The sequence below is a fragment of the Orcinus orca genome, chromosome 13, assembly GCF_937001465.1.
Source record: "Orcinus orca chromosome 13, mOrcOrc1.1, whole genome shotgun sequence".
Lineage (NCBI taxonomy): Eukaryota > Metazoa > Chordata > Mammalia > Artiodactyla > Delphinidae > Orcinus > Orcinus orca.
Window position 1 is genome coordinate 72,220,965 of NC_064571.1, and position 19,259 is coordinate 72,240,223.

A 19,259-nucleotide genomic window follows, 5' to 3' on the forward strand; every position below is an offset into this window, starting at 1 on the left:
CAGCACGCACGCGCATGCGCGCACATGCACACAACGCTAACATGCACGCGCACATACGCACGCACGCGCACATGCACACTGTAAATGCCAGTGATGTGTCCCGCAGGGATCTGGGCACGCCAAGACTGGGGCATGGAGTGTACCCCTCCAGCTGTAGAGCCCAATTCCATTCCCCATTCACGGGATCCCCAAAACCACCCCCAAACTTTCCTATTTTCTGCATCGAACTGGAGGCCCCTAGAGGCCAGGGGACTTGCGCTGTGGGTCTTGTGGGACTTGAATCAGGCCCCTGACTCTCAGCTTCTTTCTGGAAGGGCAGCAAGAGAGTGGGACTTGTTTTTCCCTAGCCTGCCTGCATGGGCCCCTCCCTCCCCATCCAGACACCCACCTTGGGCCTCAGCCCCACCTGGAGAACTTGGAGGAAGGGAACTGAGGTCTGGAAGTCCGATCAAAGTGAGTAGGGAAGAGATGCAGGCTGTTAAGAGAGGAGGAGGGCTGGGCGCTATGTAAGTCCAGTGGAAGTGTAGACCCCGGGCTTCCGGGTGCCATTGCCTCTGAATCGGGGTCGGGGGGACTCTGGGGTTGCCCAAGATGAGGCGTGCTCCGGAGGGCAAGGCCCGTGGGCGGCAGGAACGTGCCTTCCTTATGCCTTAAACTCAGAGGCAGAACAATAGTTATCTGCCAGCTGCAGCCACAGCTGGTTCCTTTCTTTTAGTCCCTTCCAGCTGAGAACGGGGAACTTGGAGCAAGAAGGTAAAGAGAAGCCAGGAGCCCCGCATTTGTAACTCAGCCCTTCAAGGAAATGTTCTCAGCGGGGCAGGATTTTCCTCCTTGGGGCAGAGAGCAGGGTGAACGCGGCTGCACTGAAAGGGGCGGCGGAGGGAGGGAGGGCGGGCGGCACCAGCTGGAGGTGAGGGGGGTTCTTGGAGTTGGGAGCTCTGGGAATCTGCAGGGCACTGAAGTGCACCACTGCCACTTCTGCTTGGAGATTTGGAGGGGAGGGGGGAAGAAGCTAAGTCATTTAACTGGTAAGTAATTTTAAACACTTTAATATTAAAGCAGACATGGATATTTTATGGCCTGGAATGAAAAATTCACATGCAGTTGAAAGATAAAACGGGACTTCAAAGGAATTTTCAGCTTGCAGCGGACTCCAGGCCGCACTCCTAGATTCCCCGGGGGTCCCTCCACTCTCCTCCCCGCCCTCACAGGGCACCTGGCGGGAGAAGGTGGAGGGGCACGGTGCAGGCTGAGTCAGAGCCCACCTGTCATTCCGAATCTGAGCTGCACGTGCGCTCGAGATCTGCAGAGCAAACCCCGCCTTTCCCTGGCTCGGGTGCTGGGGATGGGAGCCACCACCTGTAGCAAATGGGACCTGGCAGCCCTTGGACTCACACTTGTGAGTCCCTGGAACCAAAGGGAGGGCACGTCACTGAGAGCTGGGGTGGGGCCCCAGGATCAGAGGGTGCAGGGAAATCAGGGGTAAGTGTGGAAATGCGTCCAGAGGTGGACAATGAGAGGGAAGAGGGGCACGGCCCAGTGGGTCATACACCCCTGGCCTGGAACAGTGCCCAGCATGGAGGGAAAAGCACTGTCTTTAAAATCCAGCAGAACTGGGTTTAAATCCCAGCTCCACCACAGACCACCTGTGTGACATTGAACAAGTCACTGCCTGAAGCTTGGGTTCCCGTTCTGGAAAATAGAGATGATAAAAATGCATTCCTCCTAGACCCCTGTGAGAATTAAATGGGTTAAAACACCAAAGAGCCAGTGGTCAGCAAAGGTCGGTCCTGCCCTTACCCGAGACAGAAGCAGCAGCCCTGGATTTACTGCTTCCCAGCTGTGTGACCTTAGCAAGTTACTGAACCTCTCTGAACTTTTGCTTCCTCATTGGTAAAATACGGCTACCGGTAATACCTGCCCTGTCCACCTCCAGGGGTGCTGTGCAAACAGCAAAGTGGGCTCCAAATGCACAGGGCCAGCAGCGTCATAAACCGGCATCCCCACCCCCGGAGGGGCCAGTGGGCCAGGGGTCTGCAAGGCCTTTCGGGTGGGAGCCTGGCGTCGGCCTCTCAGCAGCTCCAGTGGGCAGCGGTGCGCATCCCATGCAGGTCAGTGTGGATGTGGTCCAGTCCTAAGTGAGGCCCTGGGAAGGGAGAGAGTGCGTGGGGAGGCATGGGGCTGAGGCAGCTGTCGTGAAAGGGACGCCTTGCATGTAGAGGGGAACAGAGAACAGCCAGCAGGTCTTCCCCGGCAGCAGGCCCGTGGACCCCAAGGGAGCCCACGTGGGGGAAGTTCGTGCTGCAGCTCAGGGCAAGCCCACGGTCTCCTGGGCCTCGGGCCACCTGTTTCACTTGTGGAGCAGGTGCTGGCCCAGGCCTGCGCCCCTCCCCAGCCGAGGAGCACAGCAGGGAGGGCTTCTGGGGACCTGGCGCAGCTGTGGCCCTGGGAACAGATTGACCAGGGAGCTTTAAAGCAGCTGAGTGTGTGTCATCGAGCTAAGCCTGGAAACGGGGTGGGAGGGTGGGCTTGGCTCAAATCCTGGCAGGTGGAACAGAGGGAGCAGTGCTGGGAGTGCAAACATTTGTGCAAATGTTGCATATGCACTGCTGGACGGGGAGGGACGAGGTGCATCCAGTGGTGTCCTCACCATCCCCCGGCCTGAGGCTGTGAAATCGTCTCCAGAATTTCCCCCGAGGCCTGCCTGTCCCTGAGTGCCTTCCACTTTCCCCTGCTCCTGTGTCAGCCTCCTGGCTGCGCCCTCACCCAGATCAGGCCCCACCTGCCCCCAGCATCTCTCTAGAACCCCCGGCCCTCTCTTTTTCGGTGACAAGCACATTACACCTACCGAGCACCTGCCAAATAAATAAGACTTATTTCAACCTAGTGTGCCAGAGGGGAGGCCCCACGTAATTAACTAAACACGGCCCGGGGCACGTCGCTTTCAAGAATCTCTAGGCGCTTTCTTCTCATGGGACGAGACCTGGAGCCCTCCATTTGCCTCCACCATGTGACCCCTCCTGCCTCTGCACTGCTGCTCAGCGGCCACCTCTTTTGCCAAGGAAACCCCGCCTCTTCGCTGCTCCCTGATCACCCCAAGCACGCTCGTCCCGCTGCCTTGTAAGCTGTTCTGCAGCCCTCCCTTCTCTCTACCTGCCCGGTATCGCAGCCCTCCCTTCTCTCTACCTGCCCGGTATCACAGCCCACCAAGGCCTGTCTTGCAAATGAAGCCCAGTGCAGCCATCGTGACCCACGCTGGCTCTCCCTTTTGAACTGACCGTGAAATTAAAATGAACACTAAGAAGTAAGACAAGATATCAGCCCACCAATCCCGGGCTTTGGTCCACACACCTGACTGCGAAGCACCAGTCTGCGAACTGTTTTGCTACCTGTCTGTACAGAACTTGAGAATCAGCATTTAGAAACCTTTATATCAATTTGATACTGTTGCCACATCCACAGTCATGATTTCGTGTTTTACAAAAGTACCATTTCCTGGTGGATTGGGAACTTAAAAAACCTAAACCAAAGCCTGGCTTTTCACACAGAAAAGCTGGTGGAGAGGCCTTGTCTCTTCCACCAGATCTGCCATTTAGAGGCACCCCCATTGCACTGTCTACCCACTCACTGAGGTCAGCGACCACGAAGAAAGGCTCAGAGTGGTGCAGCAGTCGGTTGCCAGTGAGGGCTTTCTGCACCGTGACCTCATCTGATGCCAGCGACAAACCTGTGTCGGGTAGGTGGAGGCCGCTGGCATTACCATCCCCACATTCAGATGAAGAGACTGAGGTTCAGAGAGGACGATCTGGACTTGGACTCCACACCTCCCGACTGCAGAGCCCACGGTGCTCATTCCCCCTTGCCACTACGGCCACACCATCTGGAAGACTGGGTATCCCACATTCGCTTTAAGATAACATATGAATGCAGGGCTGTTTGAAAAAGCGTGTAGACCTGGTCCAGAAAGCATCCAGAGAAAACAGAACTGAGCAGGGCAATTGACCCAAATACCAGGGAGTCTGCGGGTAAGTGGGGAAGGCTGCGGTGGTCTGAGGAGTGAGCAGTGGGCCCATTTCAACCGGGCGGCAGTGTTGGTCTGTGGCACTGGCCTCAGAGCCAGGATGCTCGCAGCCGGAGCAGCAACAGGAAACAGGAAGCCGGCCTCAGGGCTGGGCGGAGCCTAGAAAGGGAGCTGGCACCTGGGTGCAGGGCCTGCTGGCTGGCCAGTACCCGCGACCAGAGGACGGGACAGCAGCCTGCAGGGCTGGTCTCTGCTGGCCAGAGAGTGTGGGCCTGTGTGTGGGTGTGAGCGTCGGCTGGGAGGAAGAGGCATCTTCCTGTTCACCGGCTCCGAGGACGTTGCCGAGTAACAAGTGAGGGTGTCCGAAGCTGGTTCCTGCCTGCTCACAGACCCAGCCTGCCCTGCGAGCGCCTTTGTCCTATGTGCTGGTTACCGCTGGGGCTCCAGGAGGGACAGTATCTGCCCTTGCCCGCCAGACCCTGGGGTGGGGGCCGGCCCTTCAGGGCTCCCCGCCCTGTTTACTAGGTATATGCACTTATTCATTGAAAATTTATATTCATCAACTTCCTCCAGGGTTATTTTTGCTCAGTGGGAGCACTCTGAGGTCACCTCTTGCTAAGAATAACCCAGAAAGGGGGGGAGGGGGAGGGGAGGAGGGGGAGAGGGGGCTGGGAGCAGGCACCGAGCTCAGCCAGACCCGCTGCCGCGTAGCTCACTCCTCGCTCCTCGCTGGAGGCTGGGCCTCCATCATAACGCCTGCGTGAGTGAGTTCCTGAGGGCCAAACAGCTCCACTTCAAAGCGAAAGACTTGTGCTGTAAGCTGTGTGAAGCCGGGGGACCGTTCCACTGCAGCTTAAGCCAGCCGAGTATCGTTTCCCTCAGTTATTGGGCCTTTGCAGTATCGGCTCATTTTCCCACCTAATATGACCGTTTGATTCTTAAGACAGAAATCAAATCCCCTCTTTGTGTCCGGGTTAGAAGGGCTCCTTCACTAACCCCTGGAACCTTGACTCGGTGACTTGGTGCCCCTTGTTTTTATGCACGAAACTTCCTGAAAGGGTATCTCCCATTCCTGGGCCCCGGCCCCTCACGGGGCATCCCTGCCTGTGAGCCTGTGTGGGCCCGCTGCTGCCCGTTGCCCTGTGTCGTCATGCTTTTGAAGGTGTGGGGAAAACAGGGCTGTCAGACATCTCGCGAGGTTAGAGACTTTCCTTGTAACTGTGCCATGCAGACTCCTCTGCTCATTACCCCAGCTGATCATGTCAAACCAGCGCTCACAGAGCCATCCAGTACCCCAAGAGCCTGGCCCGTGGTCTGGACCTGAAGTGCCGAAGACATTGGCGGGAGGGGCTGGACTTGGGCCTTCGAAGGGAGGTGACGTGTGGCCGGGGAAAGTGGGAGGTTTCCCCACCTAGGACCTTCCTGAGCAGCGTATGCAGGGACGAGTGTGCGCGGGGACGGGCGTGCTTGGGGGAGGCCGGACCGTGCGCGGACTGGCTTGGCTGAGTGGACGAGGGTTTCGTTTACGAACACCTTTGATCTTGGGTGGAGAGGTAGTTTGCAGGCAGCCCGAGGGTTTATATTTTATCCTCTCAAAAATGTGCTGTGTTTATCTGGAGGATTTTTGAGATGGTGGGAGGTGTGAAGTGATGGGCGTCATGTTTTGGGAAGCTCACTCTGGCATCCGTGAGCATGATGGGTTGAGCACAAGAGAATGCAGGGAGATAGGATGGGGCACATTGGGGCCAAAAATTGCCCCCAGAGCCTGTTGGGGGGCGGCCGTGATGGGAGAGAACTGGCAGGGCCTGCAGTGCTGGGCTGCGGACCAGGGAGAGGGAGGAAGGTGCTGCCAGCCCCCAGGGCCAGTGGCAGTGGTATTGTCAGAGATGGAGCCTTCTGGAAGGGAGCAGGTTTGGCAGGGGCCCTTTCCAGAGGCTGATCTACTTATCTGGTCTTATCGGGGGAGCATCTGAGTGAAATCCCAGACTCTCCATTTTGTTTTTCCAAAAACCCCTGTTTATTTTCAGCCCTCCCCGGTCCCTTCCCCAGAGCCACATGTTCCAGGCCCTCTCCAGCAAGAGGGGTTCATTCCCTCCGGTCCCGAGCCCCGTGGGCTTCCTAGGACCCCGTGGGCGTCTCCGGAGCCCGAGCTGCACCTGCCCCACTCCCGCTGCTGCAGGGACCTTCCGCACACACATCTGGGCAGTTATTGACGTCGGCCTTCTTTCATCATCCTCACCTAGAGAATTTTGTGCGTTTCAGTCCTGCCACCTCAAGAAAGATATACAGAGATGGAAAAGCTCCAGGAAAGGGCAGCTACATCGATGAAGGGGAAGGCAGGGCAGCCAAGTGAGGACAGACAAGAGAGCTTACGGCTCTCCAATCTGGAGAGATGAAGCTGAGCGGGGCTGTGATTAAAGCTATGAAGTCACGCCGTAGGGTGGGGCAGGATGAGCATTGCCCCAGCGGGGGTGGGCGGGGGTGGGGAGACACACATCAGAAACTTTAGAAAGGTTCGTGAAGCATAGACAGGAAAGCACCATTTTCCATGCTGAGTTCCCTTCTCACCCAGCCTGTCACCCTAGGCCTGGACGTAGAGGTTGAGAACAGAAGAAAACTGCGAAAGAGGTTTACTTAAATACGACCTGGATCTTCTCTACATAATGGCTTTTTCAAGGGAGGCTCCAGCTCACCCTGAAATCCTTTGAGGTTGACTTCAAAGAGCACAGTCAGGCCCTCTTCCAGGTGGACAGGTGTCCCTGCTGGAAGTAGAACCCCGGATGGGCCGCCACTCACCAGGCATGCTAGTTCTTGCATCCATTTGTCACAGCTAGCAGGGGCCCCGACTGAGTGACCTCTAAGACTTCGCCACACCCTGAAGTTCTCTCCTCAGTCCTGAGTCCCTCTTCTCTCTCTCTCTCTCTCTCTCTCTTTCTTAAACACACACACACACACACACACACACACACACACACACACACACACGCTGGAGAGATCTCTGGGGAGGAGGGTGGGAAGGAAGCTCCCAGCCTCAGTGGTGAGAGAAATGGTGGCACCTAGAAGTCATACCCAAGCTGGGGTCAGACTTGCCAGAGTTGGCCCTCTTTGGCCTCTGGTCCTTCTGTCCCTTGACCCCACTGGTGGCCCTTTTGGCCACTCCACTAGAGAAAAGGAAATTGGAAGGGTCAAGGTCCTGGTTCCAAAGTCTTGGGGTCCGACTCCATTCACCCCAGGAAGGCTGAGCAGGGAGGCATGTGGGCCTCTCTTGGGAGTGGGCGTGGGGGAACTCTCTGGCTCTCCCTGCCTCAAGGCCACTTCCAGCCGATCAGAGCAGAGGGCTGCCAGGGGAAGGGGCTGCAGGAAGGCCTGGGGCAGAGGAGACTGGGGAGCCCGGGCCCAGTGCCAACGCTTAGGGGACAGGGCTGCCCCACTTACATGGACGGTTTGGCTGTTTCCTGAAACGAGAGTCAACTTGGGAAAATCCAGGGCGTTGGCGGCGAGCTGAAGGGTCTGCGAGGGACTGGAGTGAACGGAGGGTGCGAGTGGAGGGGGATTGTTGGCGTGTTTTTGTTGACATCACTCTGGGGCATCTGAGCACGTCTCTGCGGCTGGTGAGCGGGTTTCTCTGGGCCATGGTGAACCCCTTGTGTGTCTGTGCATGTGATTGCGTCTCTGTGTGTCTTTAATCAAGAGGCCATAGCTGGCCAGACGCCAGGGTCCCCGGCTGGCATAGAGCTGAGTGTTCCAAGTGCCTTAAAGGCACAATGGTGATGAGGGGGTAGGAGGGAGGGCAGGAAGGCTGGGGAGGGCGAGGTGAGGCCATCCCACATCTGCCAGCCTCTGGGCCTCCCCCCGCCGGAGCTCCCCTGGGGTCTGGGGGCAAAGGCCCCTTTCAGCAGCAGCTCCTGGCACAGGAGGAGAGGGTGAGTCAGGTGCCCAGAACCAGGCCAGAACGTGGCTCCGACCTCCAGGGCCTTCCAGTGGTAGACACAGGGTCCCAGGTCTCCCCCCTCCACACCTGGGCCCAGGTAAGCCTGCGCCCGGGGCTGTGCTGGAGAGCTGACCCAGGGACCTGTCTCCCTTGTATCATTTCCCTCGCCTCTTAGCTTTCGTGTGCAGGTATCATACCTGTCAAACAGGCCTCAAAATCCCTTTCCTATTTGGAGCCCCGGCACTCTGCCCCACCTTGGGAGACAAGGCCTCCCTTCCTGAGGGAGGGTTGGAGTTCTGGGGTCTGGTCCAGACTTCCAGCAAAGGGGGAGGGGAAGGGGGCAGGGTGGGCAGCTGGGGGACTGGCTTTGGCCTGGACAGGTTCACTTCTGGCTTTGCCTCTGGCCTTTCCCTGTGGTGGCTGCTGCCTGGGAAACAGCTGCAGCCTTTCCCTGGCCCTGCTCAGGCACATCAAAGCCTCCTTTTCCCTCCTTGGATCCCTTGGGATTTGAGGTTGGGCTTTTCCTGAGACTCAACCCAGAGGGGGTGGCTAGCTTTCAAATGCCTCTCCTGTACCTGGGTCATTTTGGAAGCTTTACCACTTAGAAGGCGTGTGACCTGAGGCAGACCTTGGAGACCTTTTCCTTGGAAAAGTGAGAGTAACACCAACCCATCAGGATAATTGGGATAATTAAGTCGATCGATTGTATAAGCATAGTTATGCCGAGTCCTCTGCTTAGCACTGGGGAGCTGTCAGTGGAGTGGTTGGAAGGAAGAGAAATAAAAAGTTAAATAAGGCAAAGCTCACAGTCTAGGAGGGAGACACACAGTAAACAAATAATTAGGTAACATGTGAGGAGTGCTCTAATGAGATAGGGTGTGAAAGTGCTTTGTAAACAAATGTGGTATGCGGTGGGCTAGGGGATGTGAGTGAATGCTGGGGTGAACTTAAGGGCCAGGCTCCACAGGGGCTTTGGGGGTGTTGGGGGCAAGGCTGAGGGTTCCAAAGACCAGGGCCTGGCACAAATACCACCCGGGGTGGTGTGTGTGAGAGACAGACAGACAGATTTTAAAATGTTCCTTAGAAGACAGAAAGTAGAATAGTGGTTGCCAGGGACTTGGGGGGTGGGGGGATGGGGAATTTTGTTTAATGGGTACAAGAGTTTCAGTTTGGGATGATGAAAAAGTTTTCAAGATGGACAGTGTTAATGGTTGTACAACAGTGTGAATGTACTTAATTTCATTGAATTGTACACTTGAGAATGGGTAAAATGGTGGGTTTTTTGTTGCATATATTTTACCAAAATTTTTTTTTGTTTTAAAAAAATGGTCCCTAGAAAAAGTCCCTGGTCCGCGCCCCCGTCCTCAGCCCAGGGCTTTTCAACAACAGCACCATCCACGTTTGGGGCTGCGTAATTTTTGTGGTGAGGGCTGTCCCCTCCCCACCAGAAGCCACTGTCTGTCCCCCCAACCCACAGTGAGGTGACCCAAAGCGTCTCAGACACATTGCCAGATGTCCTCTGCGGGGAACCACTGCCTTCACTGCTTGGGATGAGCTGCTCGCAGGAGGGGCCCGAGGAGCGGGTGGGCAACAGAGAAGCAGGAGGCATTTCCCTGGGGTGGAGGGGTCTTGCCTGGAAGGAAGGCAAAGATCGGCAAACTCTGAGGGGCCCCGGGAGGTGGGCCCTGGGCGGGGTTAGGCGCACGGTGGGAACAGACTCTGTGTGATCCGTTGTGTCCACCACCCCAGGGAGGAGAAGTGAGGGGGCCCGTGGCTGCCATTCCCATTCTGCCTCCACTCCCGCCCTCTTCCCGTACCCCACAGGTGAGAAGAAGGGGAGTGCAAATTGTCACCTCTAGCTGCTGGCGGTGCCTTCTACAGGGACCAGGGGCTTCTGCTGCTACCCCTCCCCGCCATGGGAACAATGAGTGTCTCAGGGTGTGCCGTGTCTCCTTTCAAGGCAACTGTAAAGAATAAAAGCAAACAGAAACAGGATTTTTAACAGTTACGCTTGACATGAACAAAGTTGAAACTCCCTCTAGACGTGTGAACTGGATGCTCTCGCTCGTAACCTGGTCTTTGGCATTAAGGTATCAATCATGACTACTGAACACCTGCCAGGTGCCCTGCTCCGCGCCCAGTCTAACGTAATAAAGCGAGTCCCTGCCTCTAGGAGGCGACAAGCTAGTGGGGGGGGGGGGAAAGGAGGGCACAGGCCTGGCTGGGGTGGCCACTCCTAGTGGCTTCCAGGTCTGCTCTTCTCACCTGAGATGCCCTTTTAGGGAGCACCCGGCTCCTCCCTGGAGATTTAGAGTTGCGTCAGTCCATTTGCCTGTGGACCTCCTTCCTTCCTCTCAGTGGTTTCTTCTGGGTGGATTTGACCTGCCCAGTTACCCTGAACTCCAGAGAGAGGGCCAGTGAGGGGCCACTACTGGCCGTGTGTGTGTGGGGTTCTTGATGGGTAAGATGGATCAAGGGTTGACCGTGGCAAGAGTCGGCAGCTCCCCTAAGCCCAGAGCTTTGGTCAACTCAGGGTCATCCACGACCAGAGAGGGCGGGCAATGGGGGATGGGCTGGTCGGGAGGAAAGGAGGGAGAGGACTCGTGAGATTGGGGTGGATTTCAGCCCGCTGAGCTACCCCCGGGGCTGGAGCTGTGCAGGGTGCTCCCCTACCCCTCATCCGCCCACCTCGGGAAGGATGGCGTGTCTCATGCTGCAGACGGGTCCTCCAGGGCAGGCCTGGGAGGGGTGCCCGATCCGGGTGGGTTGGGACCCTGGGGCTGGGTTGAGTCTCGGAGCAGGTACTCCTGGGTCTCTATGCTATGGAGCTGGCAGTCAACAGGAAGTGAGTCCCAGGGTGAGAAGAGGCCGTGTGGTCCCCGGGCAGGAAGTGAGTGACAGTGGAGTTGTCTGAGCAGTTTGTGGGGCTGGGAGCCTGCCTCGACTTGAGGTGTCTGGGGAAGCAAGTGGCTAGAAGAAAGGAGGACCACGGCCATGGTAAGAGATTGGCGCTGGCCCAAACTTCTCAGCCTGCGTTGGCCAGCGGGATCCCCTACCCACCTCCCTGGGAGCGCCGCGTCTGGGGCTCTGTGGCGCTGGCACAGCCGGGCCTGAGGGTAGCAGTGGGGGCCCAGGCGTGCCTGGCTCTCTGGGTTGCCTGGGCCACCCGACTCTCACACACACAGGAGCCTCGAGCAATGAGAGGATTTATCCAGGGAGGGGAATTCTAGGCCAGGGAGCCTGCTAGCTTGAGCAGGGAGGTGGGAAAGACCTTCTGAGTCCTGAACAGGGTGTGTGGGTCCTGACACCTGGGGATGGCAGCTGAAGAGAGAGACAGGGCCTGGCTGCTCCCCTGGCCATCCTGCCTTTGGCCTCCCGGCTCTGCCGGCTTTGGCCCCAAGTGCCCAACCCTAGTGGAGGACTTCTCCCTTCCGCCAGAGGCCACAGGCCTCGTCTTCCTCTTGCTGCGGCCCCCCACCCCTGCTGCTGAGGCGCGCACACGTTTGTAGCTTTCTGCGGGAGGTTTTCTTCCTGGAAGCAGGCCTGCCCCCAGCTGTCCCACACAGCCCTCCACACGGCCAGGAGAGCAGCCCGGCAAGGCCGCGCGTTCCCTCTGCTCGCCCTCAGCTGCTCCATGTAGGGACTCGTCCAGGGAGGATGCTGGTTTTTATTTTTGTTATTTTTTAACAAGGCCCACGTCCGTATTCGCCACCTCGGGGGTTTCCTCACCATACAGCAGTGGGCTCAGAGTTGAGATCGTAGATCCTCGGAGCAGAAGCAGCCTTGGAGGCTGCCGGGCCTTGCAGGGAGGGCCTGGGGAAACCAGTGCTCTCTCAGGCTTTGGGGGGTGCTTCAGGGATACAACTCTCTGGAGGGAATTTGGCAGGATCTACTCACACGTGGATGGGCAGGCCCTCTCCCCCCGGCCAGTCCACTTCTGGGACTCTGGCCTACAGAAATCCACAGGTGCGCAGAGCGGTTAAGTGCAAGGGGTTCACTGCAGGAGAAAGCAAACCAGCCCAAAGGCCCACCATTAGGAGGTGGTTTGAATAAATTAAGGAGCATCCGTTCGATAGAATGCTGAGCAGCTGAGACAGGATGAGCCCGATCCACACGCACTGGTATGGAGAGATGCCCGCGGTGCTTGCTAAGTGAAAAAGCAAGTTGCAGAACGATAAGTCGTATGATCCCTTCTTAGGGGGAAACCTGGATCTGGATGTGTGTATAAATGCATGTGTATAAACATGTAACTTACACATGATTGTAGATGCAGAGGAGAAAAGTCGAGAAAAGCTACTTGCCAAACTGTTAACAAGCAATTTAAAAAAATCTTCTCTTAAATTTATTTATTTAGTTTTTGGCTGCACTGGGTCTTCGTTGCTGCGCGCAGGCTTTCTCAAGTTGCGGCGAGCGGGGGCTACTCTTCGTTGCGGTGCGCGGGCTTCTCAGTGCAGTGGCTTCTCTTGTTGCCGAGCACAGGCTCTAGAGCGCGCAGGCTTCAGTAGTTGCGGCACGCAGGCTCAGTAGTTGCGGCACGCAGTCTCAGTAGTTGTGGCACGCAGGCTCCAGAGCGCAGGCTTGGTAGTTGTGGCACACGGGCTTAGTTGCTCCGCGGCATGTGGGATCCTCCCGGACCAGGGCTCGAACCCGTGTCCCCTGCATTGGCAGGCGGATTCTTAACCACTGCGCCACCAGGGAAGTCCCAAACTGTTAATAACGGCTCACCTGTGGGGAGTGATTTTGGAGGCACAGAAGTGAAATAGGAGCTTTAACCTTTTAATACTACTCACTTTTGTGTGGTTTGTGTTTTTATAATATGTGTGTCTGACTTTTATAAACAGAAAAAAAACTTGAAAAGAAGGAAACCCTCCATTGGTCTAGCCTAGTCATCTCACCTTACAGGTGGGGAAGCTGAGGCGCCCTCTTGAGCGGCGCCTTCCTGAGGTGTTTGCTGAGCTGGTGCCACTCCCGCCCTTCTCCAGGCGGCTGATCTGCAGGGGAGCCGATGGGCAGGGCTGCTGGGGGCGGCCTGGTGCCCGCGGATGTGGCAGAGCGCCAAGTATAGGGGACTCTTGTCTCTCCTGCCCCAAGAGGACACCTTCGTTCCTTCTGCTATGTCCTGGCCTACCTGCCCCCAGAGGGCCAAGGACCAAGTGCTGGCCACGCTCTGTCCTCACAAAGTGTGTGGCCTCAAGCTAATCACAAAATTCTCTGAGAGCCTCCCCAGGGAGGCCGAGCGGCTCTGAGGGGTAACGGGGTGAGGAGCTTTTGCCCACCATGCAGTGACACTTCTGAAGGACGGTTCCGACAACTCTCAGTGTGATTCTTGTAGCAAGCTCAGTTCTGAGACTCTTGGGAACAAAGCAAGACACTTCCTCTTGGGGGGGACGTGGCGCCGCGTGCCAGGGAGGGTTGCTGCAGAGACTGCGGTTGCTGGCTGGGGCCTTGGCTCTCCTGGGGTCTGAGCGCCCAGGGAAGGCTGTGGGCCAACGCTGAGGGAGGGACCTGTGCTAGGCTTTGGGGCCCAGAGGAGGCCCTCTTTCACCCTCACACTCCACCTGGCCAGGCAGCAGCTCGAGAGACCAAGAGGACAGCCAGGGGGGCTCTGGCACAGAAGTCAGATCAGCCCGGGGTTACTAGAATCTTCTGAGGAGGGGTCCTGGTTTGAAGTAGGGATAGTGTGAGGAGCATCTGTTTTCGGTAGAGGCCACAGAGAAGACTTGGGCACCCTCTGTCACCTCAGTGAGTGGGGATGGCCTGGCTGGGGTGCAGCTGGCAGTGGGACCAGGCTGTTAAACCTGCTCGGTTTCTTCTCCCGTTTTCTTAACTGGAGTCCACAGACCTCTTGACTTCAGGGGGTCAGGCCTGTGAACCCCTTGCATCTGAGAGAACAACTGTGAGTGTATTTGACTCCATAAACATTTATGTGCACACAGTTTTCTGGACAGCGGGTGTATAATTTTCACCGGAATCTCAGATGGGTCAGTGATGCAAAAGGGGCTAAAACCACTGGTCTAATTCTCCCCTCACGTTTATCTTTCCAGGTGGAAAGCAGTGACACGCCGAAGGACCCCGCCGTGACCTCCAAGTCCCCGTCCATGGCCCAAGACTCAGGCCCCTCAGAGCTGTTACCCAACGGGGACTTGGAGAAGCGGAGTGAGCCCCAGCCAGAGGAGGGGAGCCCCGCTGGGGGGCAGAAGGGCGGGGCCCCAGCAGAGGGAGAGGGTGCAGCTGAGACCCCGCCCGAAGCCTCCAGAGCCGTGGAGAATGGCTGCTGCACCCCCAAGGATGGCCGGGGAGCCCCTGCAGAAGAGGGTAAGTCCTGGGCAAAAGCAGGGCAGCCTCTGCTGGGCTGGCTGGGATCCCCCTGAGGGTTAGAACCTCAGGGCTTAGTGGGTCCCAGGAGGCCTGGGCTGGGCACGGTAGCGGAAGGTCTGCTTGCCAAAGCTGTGCCCTGCAGGCTGCATACAGCCTGCACACATTTTTGATTTGGCCCATGTAGTATTTTAAACATTAAAAAAAAATGAGTTGCCAATATTTAAGAATCAAGAAATTTCACATAAAAATCTGGAGTTTTGGCTTCTCATGGAAAAAAACAGCTAGATCTGGCAAGAGTGAGTTTACAGAATGCCATTGGTTGCCGGACTGGGGTGATGGCTGTCTCCCCATAGGCTGGTCGTGTGCCTCGCTTTCCCTCAGCCTTTGCCTGGCCTGCTTACTCTTCCGCGAGACCTGCGGCTCTTTGGGGTCCACACGTTGGTAGCCCCTGGCCTGGGCGCTCGAGGGCAGCAGATGTCCTTGTGGATATTAAAAGCCCAGCTAGCTTTTCCCGGTGCAGATGTCCTGAGACCACCATAGTTGAGTGGACTGGACTGAAGTTTGGTGGTGACAGATTGGGGGAGGGGACGAGCAGGGGGGAGTTGGGTGTGCGCTGCCCAGCCCAGGCCTCTTCCTCTGAGGACTTTGTGGCCTAGCCCTGGAGTCCTGGAAAGTTGCCCACTTTTCTCTTTAAGGTTAAGCCAGCGATTTCGGGGCCAACAGAGCTGTAAACATGTTAGTAATGAGGACAACTAGCATTTGTACAGGGCTTCACAGTTTACGAAGCACTTTCTCATACATTATCACATTTGATCCTCCCAGGGCCCTGCCAGGTTGTTTTGCATATGTGCATTTTAATTTCAAAAAGCCTTCCTTCCTAAGTGTACATGATGGAATGAATCAATCGATTAATTGGCATAACTTAATTTTGCATGCATTCAAACCTAATATTCGTGCAAGGTAGAGAGCATCTCCGGAAAAGAGATTCCCAAATTTATTTTAAAATATCTTTCATTCGTCTATTATTCAACTAATATTTATGACGCTCCCACCATGTGCAAAGCGCTTTCTGAGGTACTCACTCTGCATTTGTTGTTTTATTTACTCTTCCAAACAATCTTCTTCGAGAGGGATTACTATCCTCATCTTAAGGTGGAAAAAAATTGAGCCTTAACGAGATGAAGTGACTTGGTCAGGGACTCCAATCCTGTCAGTGGCAGATGCAGAATTCGTTCCATCTTGGTCTCTAGCTTCCGAGTCGGTGTGCCCTTCCCAGATCCCCCGCTGTTCTGGAGTGGGGCTTGGAGTGGGGGATGGTCCTGAACTCTGCACCTCCGGGGGTGTGTCCTGACTCGTGGTGGGAGTGGCCAAGGGGCCAGAGTGGAGTGAAACTGGAGGAGAGGGAGAAAACGCCATCCTCCCCTTACAACGGCCAGATGTGCAAGAGCAGAACCGGGGAACCCATCGGCCCTGCCCACCAAGTAGGCAGCTCCTGGGACCCCACCATGGCTTGCACCCAGCCGCCACCCAGGGCCAGGGCAGCCCTTGCTGCCTGGTGGGATGGAACCAGCACTCCAAGGCTGCTCTTAACCCGTGAGAGTTTGCTTTCGGTTTGGGATTTCCCCGGCTCTGTTCGTTCTCAGGAGCAACTCCTTCGGTCAGTGAACAGGGGTTTATTAAACACCCATTTGGTGTGTGCCGGGATCTGGGGAAACCATCGCGAGCAAAAACCTGGTTCTTGTCCTGGAGGACCTCCCAGTCCACTGGAGAGAGAGATGTTAATGAGAAATGCACACTTACCAGTGTGTGATTATACACGGAGATAAGTTCTCTAAGGGAAAATAAACATGGTTTTCTGAGGAGCTGTAACAGAGGAACGCCAGCCAGCCTGGGCTGTTACACCTAAGCTGAAGGATGAGCTGGGGTTCACCAGGGAAGGCGAAGGGCCGGGAGGGGGTGAGAACAAGTGGGAGGGAGCATGGTATCCAGGGACCTGACAGAAACCTACAAGTCTGGAATGGGGGGAGGAAGGGAGAGGGGTGTGCGACAGCAGACAGGACCAGCGCGGCTTCAAGGCTGCCCTCTCAGGGGTTGACGTGATCCGCTTTGCATTTTGAAAAGATCCCTTTGCCATCTGGATCCTGGAATGGAACAGAGGGGCTGGGAAGCAGGACGAGCGATTAGGAGGCTGCTGCAGGCGCCCAGGGGAGGAGGGTGGGTCTGGGGAGCTGTGGATGCGTGCCAGGGACACAAGGGGGAAGGGGAGAGATGGTTCAAGGGTTACTCCTGGGTTTGGGACTTTCACATATTGAGCGGATCCTTCTCAGAATCTTGGTGCAAAGTGCACTGGGCAAAAACATCCCACGTGTCCTTGATCTTCAAAATTTGGCCCTGGAGCAGTCCTGTGTGGCCCCAGCTATTCAGGTAGTGGGGATGCTGGCAGGGATCAGAGCTGGGGTCCCTAAAGGTCACTGTGAATCGCCTGGTTGCTGAGACTGGTGAGCTGTTACCTAGAGGGGTGGGCATTGGCCTACTGGAGGCTCGGCCGCTGGTCCAGCAGTCAGCCACACAGAACACATAGGCAGCTACTTGGTTCCAAGGAGGAAGGAGACTGAGGCCCCAGGGTGGAAGTGAATTGGCCATGGTCTCCTTTCGGTTCCCCTCATTCCAGGTCTCTTTTCAGGGGCCCCATCCGTCTGTCCTGGAAGCACTCTCATTAGTTCCTACACAGGAAAAATGGAGGGCTTTAAGGCAGTCTTGGCCTGGGCACCCTCCCAGGAGCCCCAGATCTTGATAGTACAACCAGGAGAAAGGAAGAGCAGAGGAGATGATGAGTAATAAAGGACGAGAGCCACCTGGACAGGCAGGTGGTGGCCCTGGAACTGCTCCTGCACTCTTAGCACTGAGGCCGTCATGATGATAGTAGTAACGATGGTAATGTGGCTTTCTTTTTTATTTTATTTTATCTTATTTATTTTATTTTTTCTGAATATTAACTATGTGTTGAGTGTTCTATGTCCTTACTACTCAAAGTGGTCCATGGACAGCAGCGTCTCCTGGCATGACCTGGGATGTTAGAAATGTAGGATCTCAGGCCCCACCCTAGACCCACTGAATCAGAATCTACATTTGAAAGAGATCCTCATGATTTCAATGCATATTAAACTTTGCTGTTTATGTGATTCTCTTATTTAATCCTTGCTAGCATCTGAGGAAGACTTTTTTACCCCCCATTTTTCAGGTGGGGAGACTGAGGGTTCAGACAGGTTAAGTAACTTACCCGAGATTATACGACCAGTAAAGGACCAGCACCAGAGTAGGGTCAGTACAAAGCTCCTCTCTGCTTAGACAGAACACGCAGCATTGGGCTAGTGGCTGCCCTCTGAGGCCAGCCTGGCCTCAGCCCTGTCATTGAGATTTGGCTTCACTTTAAAGGGAATTTGGGGGTGGCCCCTGGCAGAGTGTAGCCTCAGACCAACAGGTAAGTGTTAGAAGCACCCTGGCCTCTCCTGCCCCCAGGACATGAGATGCCCCAGGGTCATGTCCAAGCCTGCCAGGGCCACCCTGGAAGGCACACAGCCACCTGGCCCAGCCTGTGACCCTGGATCTGGGCCAGGAGCAGATGGACTGCAGAGGGAGTGTCGAGAGAGCTGCTGACCCCCCTTGACTCAGGACAAGTGCTGCATTCTAAGGCCGCCCAGTTGGTTGTTTTGCTGGGACGGGCTGGAAAGTGTGTGTGTGTGTGTGAGAGAGAGAGAGAGAGAGAGACAGAGAGAGAGAGAGGGAGAGAGATATCACTCAAGTGGGCATGCGCAGAGTATGTCAGGGAGAAAATTCCAGAAAGAAGCCAGTTGGAAGCCGCATGAGGAAAAATTCTGTTTCGGGGAGCATGGGGGCTGGGGAATGAGGAGGGGGGCATCAGGGTGGTGCTGTGTGAAGTAAGCTAGCCGGCTTGGGAGTCAGGAGCTCTGAAATCTGATCTCAGCTCTGGCAGTACGTCTCTGCTCCTGGGGCCTCAGTTTCCCCTTCGAAGGGCTGGACAAGTACCCCATCATCTCTACAATTCCTTCAGCCCCGACTTTCTTTCATTCTAATGAATAGATGATTCCCCGTAAACCACATGCCACGGAGGGTCCCCGAAGGAAGGTCCCAGGGGGCAGCAGGCTGCCTCCTGATCCAAGGGTGGGCGCCCCCTTCTGGCAGCCCAAAGCCTCACTAGGGCAGAACGCGGAGGATCTGAGAGGAGGGGCGACCCCCGGGAAGGAGGGAGGCCCGGAGCGGGCAAGAGGGGAAGCCCGGCTCCAGGATGCCCGAGAAAAAGGTGGGGAGCTGGCTGCGGTGAGACAAGAGGGCCTAAAGGAAGCTCGAGGAGGAGACAGAGAAAGTCCGGTGAGACGTAAAGGCCTGCTGTGTACACAGCCTTGGCGAGTACACGTGACCCCCACTTCCTCCCGCCCCTGGGGGCAGCTGGCACCGCGGAGTCCACACCTCCCACTCGCCCGCAGGTGCTGGCCCTGCCCTCCCCGTCCCCAGGCTCCAGGTCGCCAAAGCCCAGAGCAGAGCCCCGGGTCTTCCCCAGTGAGAGAGGGGGAAAGAAACATCCTCTTCGGGGACCGAGGATTCAGAGACCGTCAGTGCTGTAGCTGGTTTCCGCCTCAGAGCCAGGAGATGCAGGAGGGGCTGTTTTTTCCGTTTTGGGCTCTTTGTCTCCCCTTCACACCCCCCTCCCCGCCCCCCCAAGCGACCATGAGCCAGCCTTAGTGACCTTCCTGCTTTGGGCCCGAGCTCAGTACTCTTGGCTCCAGACAAAGGAGTTCTGGGGCCCAGGTGAGAGGAGGCTCACCTCCCACTCTCCTCACCCCCCAGCCCAGCCCCATCCTCCAGCAGGAAGCTCAGAGGCATAATTAACCCAGCCTACAGCCAGGCCAGGACTGCAGACTCCGGGATGTGATGGCCCGGGAAGGGCGTTTGAGAGGTGACGACCCTGAG

The 19,259-nt window shown here is 56.4% G+C and overlaps 1 protein-coding gene across 9 annotated transcripts in view; it reads left to right on the top strand.

The window, feature by feature from the left end:
• Positions 1–19,259, top strand: part of DNMT3A (DNA methyltransferase 3 alpha) — a 106,590-nt gene that overhangs the window by 40,954 nt on the left and 46,377 nt on the right. For all 9 annotated transcript variants that reach the window (XR_007470767.1, XR_007470769.1, XR_007470770.1 and 6 more), the window contains one exon: positions 13,997–14,267. Coding sequence is in view for 5 of the 9 variants with exons in the window: in XM_012532413.3 (XP_012387867.1) it covers positions 13,997–14,267 (271 nt within the window). In the remaining 4 variants the exon portion in view is untranslated. The remainder of the gene's footprint in view (positions 1–13,996; positions 14,268–19,259) is intronic.